At 34.8% G+C, this 2500-nt stretch overlaps 1 protein-coding gene across 2 annotated transcripts in view; it reads right to left on the reverse strand.

Moving 5' to 3' along the window:
- LOC122246134 (acetylcholine receptor subunit alpha-L1-like) overlaps positions 1 to 2500 on the reverse strand; it is a 568187-nt gene that overhangs the window by 13067 nt on the left and 552620 nt on the right. For both annotated transcript variants that reach the window (XM_086536580.1, XM_086536579.1), the window contains exon 5: positions 1308 to 1464. In XM_086536580.1, the coding sequence (XP_086392706.1) occupies positions 1308 to 1464 (157 nt within the window). The remainder of the gene's footprint in view (positions 1 to 1307; positions 1465 to 2500) is intronic.

Genomic DNA, 2500 nt, shown 5'->3' on the forward strand with positions numbered 1-2500 from the left:
TATCAAATGATTTTTTTTTTTACTTCTTCTATTTTTCATCTTGTTTTGTTTGTTTTTTGTCTGTCTCTTTCGTTTTATGCACATCTGTACCAATCATTTTTCTAATCATTTTTACGGAAGATCGTTTTTCTAAAAGATGAAGTCTCATAATAAGAAAATATAAAGATAATAATAATAATAATAATAATAATAATAATAATAATAATAATAAAAAAATGGGTTCGAAAGCATTTATCGTTCTCAAAAACTTGACGTACCGAAATAATGTTCAGTGAGGTATATACAGAAAATTTAATCTGCGGAGATCATATGCATATTCTATCGATTGGAAAAGGCATTACGAACATGCTATCGTAAAGAAATTCGTTGGAAATTCGAGAAAAAATATTAGATTTTATGTTCAAGATTTGAATGTTGAATTTCATCGGAGTTATACTTGACCTTTTCTTTTCTTAAAATAACAAGATTTTTTGTTAATTTTTGCTGGTTTCATTCTAAGGAACTCATCCTAAAGATAATATCATTTTTTTTCATTTAATTTTCCCTTATTTTCTTTCCTTGTCGTAGCTTTCATTTGAATGGATGATTTAATCAATTTAATTTAAAAAAAAAAAAAATTATGTCCGGGCTTACCCCATGGTTATCTTTCATTATCTGCCTTTAATTATTTATATTTCATCGGTATATGTTTTAATTAATTTATTCATTTACTGGTTGGAAGTGATGTGTTTGATTTTCTTGTTGGAATAAGGAGAATGAGATGAGGAGAATGATGGTTATGGTAAAGATGATAATGGTAATAGCAGTAATAGAAATGATAATATTGATGATGGCAATAACAATAATGATAATAATGATGATGGTAATAATAATGATAATGATAATAATGATGATGGTAATAATAATGATAATGATAATAATGATGATGGTAATAATAATGATAATGATAATAATGATGATGGCAATAACAATAATGATAATAATGATGATGGTAATGCTAATGATAATGATAATAATGATGATGGTAATAACAATAATGATAATAATGATGATGGTAATAATAATGATAATGATAATAATGATGACGGTAATAATAATGATGATGATAATAATGATGATGGTAATAATAATGATAATGATACTAATACTAATAATAATACTGAATATAATAATGATCATAATACTAATAATAATACCAATACTGATGATAAAAACGATAATAATAATAATAGTCAAAATCATCCTTATTAATAATAAAAATAAAAAAACAAATTATAGTAATATTACCAGCTCTCCAAATCACTCACCAGGGTAGGGCTCCGAGCAACACGGATAATATTTCTCATTTCTCACCGCTGGCACCCTCATGATGTCCCACTCGACTGAGGGGTAATATTCCCTCAGGTCGATGCCCACCTCCACGTGATCAGCTCCTTGTCGCTGGTCCAGGTGTTTCAGGTCAATCTAGGTCAGGTCAGGGAGGGTCAAGGAGGGTTAGGGGGAGAGGGTCAGGAGGGGAGGGTTAGGGGGAGAGTGTGGGGAGAGGGTGGGATAGGGGGAGAGGGAAGGGGGAGAGGGTGGGGGGAGGAGGGATGGGGGGAGGGATAGGGGGAGAGGGTGGGGAGGAGGGATGGGGGGAGAAGGTGGGGAGGAGGGATGGGGGGAGAGGGTGGGGAGGAGGGATGGGGGGAGAGGGTGGGGAAGAGGGATGGAGAGAGACGGGAGGAGGGGAAGAGGGGGAAAAAGAGGTGGTGGGATGGAGTGGGGAAAGTATGGGAGATATGGGAGATAGGGGGGGGGGGGAGAAATAGGGGACAGGGGAGGTAGAGGGAGAGATGGATGAGTAAGGAGAGGGGGGATGGTAGGGGGGAGGGAAGGTGGAGGAAGAAGTGGGAGGATAAGAAGAGGGATAAGGGGAATGAGAGAGGAAGAGGAAGAGAAGGAGGGAGACGGGGAGGAAGAGGAAGAGATGAAAGCAAGATTAGATTTTTTCAGTTTTAATACGAAAATACTATTGTTCATACTGGCAATAGATAAACTCTATAATTCATTATATATTTTTTTTCTTGAATACAAGTTACTTCCTTTATTGAAATGTTTTTTTTTTCTTTTTTTTTCTTTTCTTTTTTAATTTGCATAAAAAACACATGCTCTTATCCTTTAGTAACATGGGCTGATTTTCCCTATTTTCCTTTTTAATAAAGTACTAACTCCTAGACTCTTGATTTTCCTGTGTAAACGCATTTGTACCCAGAGGAGGGCGCAGCTTATAGATCAACATTGCTCACTTATCTAAAAAAAAAAAAACTCATTCTCTCTCTGAAAAAAAACTAAACATTAAAATGTCATCTACATCGCTCCTTCATCTATAACAAGAAAGAAGGAAAGAGAGAAAAAAAAAAGGTCAGCCACTCCTCTTTCGATCTTATTTATTTGATACCAGACACCTCACCCCTCCAAAAAGGTGAATAAAAACAAATAAATATATCCTTCACCTATA

The sequence above is a fragment of the Penaeus japonicus genome, unplaced genomic scaffold (genome assembly GCF_977035675.1).
Source record: "Penaeus japonicus unplaced genomic scaffold, GWHDUDI00000001_assembly GWHDUDI00000004, whole genome shotgun sequence".
NCBI classification, from domain to species: domain Eukaryota; kingdom Metazoa; phylum Arthropoda; class Malacostraca; order Decapoda; family Penaeidae; genus Penaeus; species Penaeus japonicus.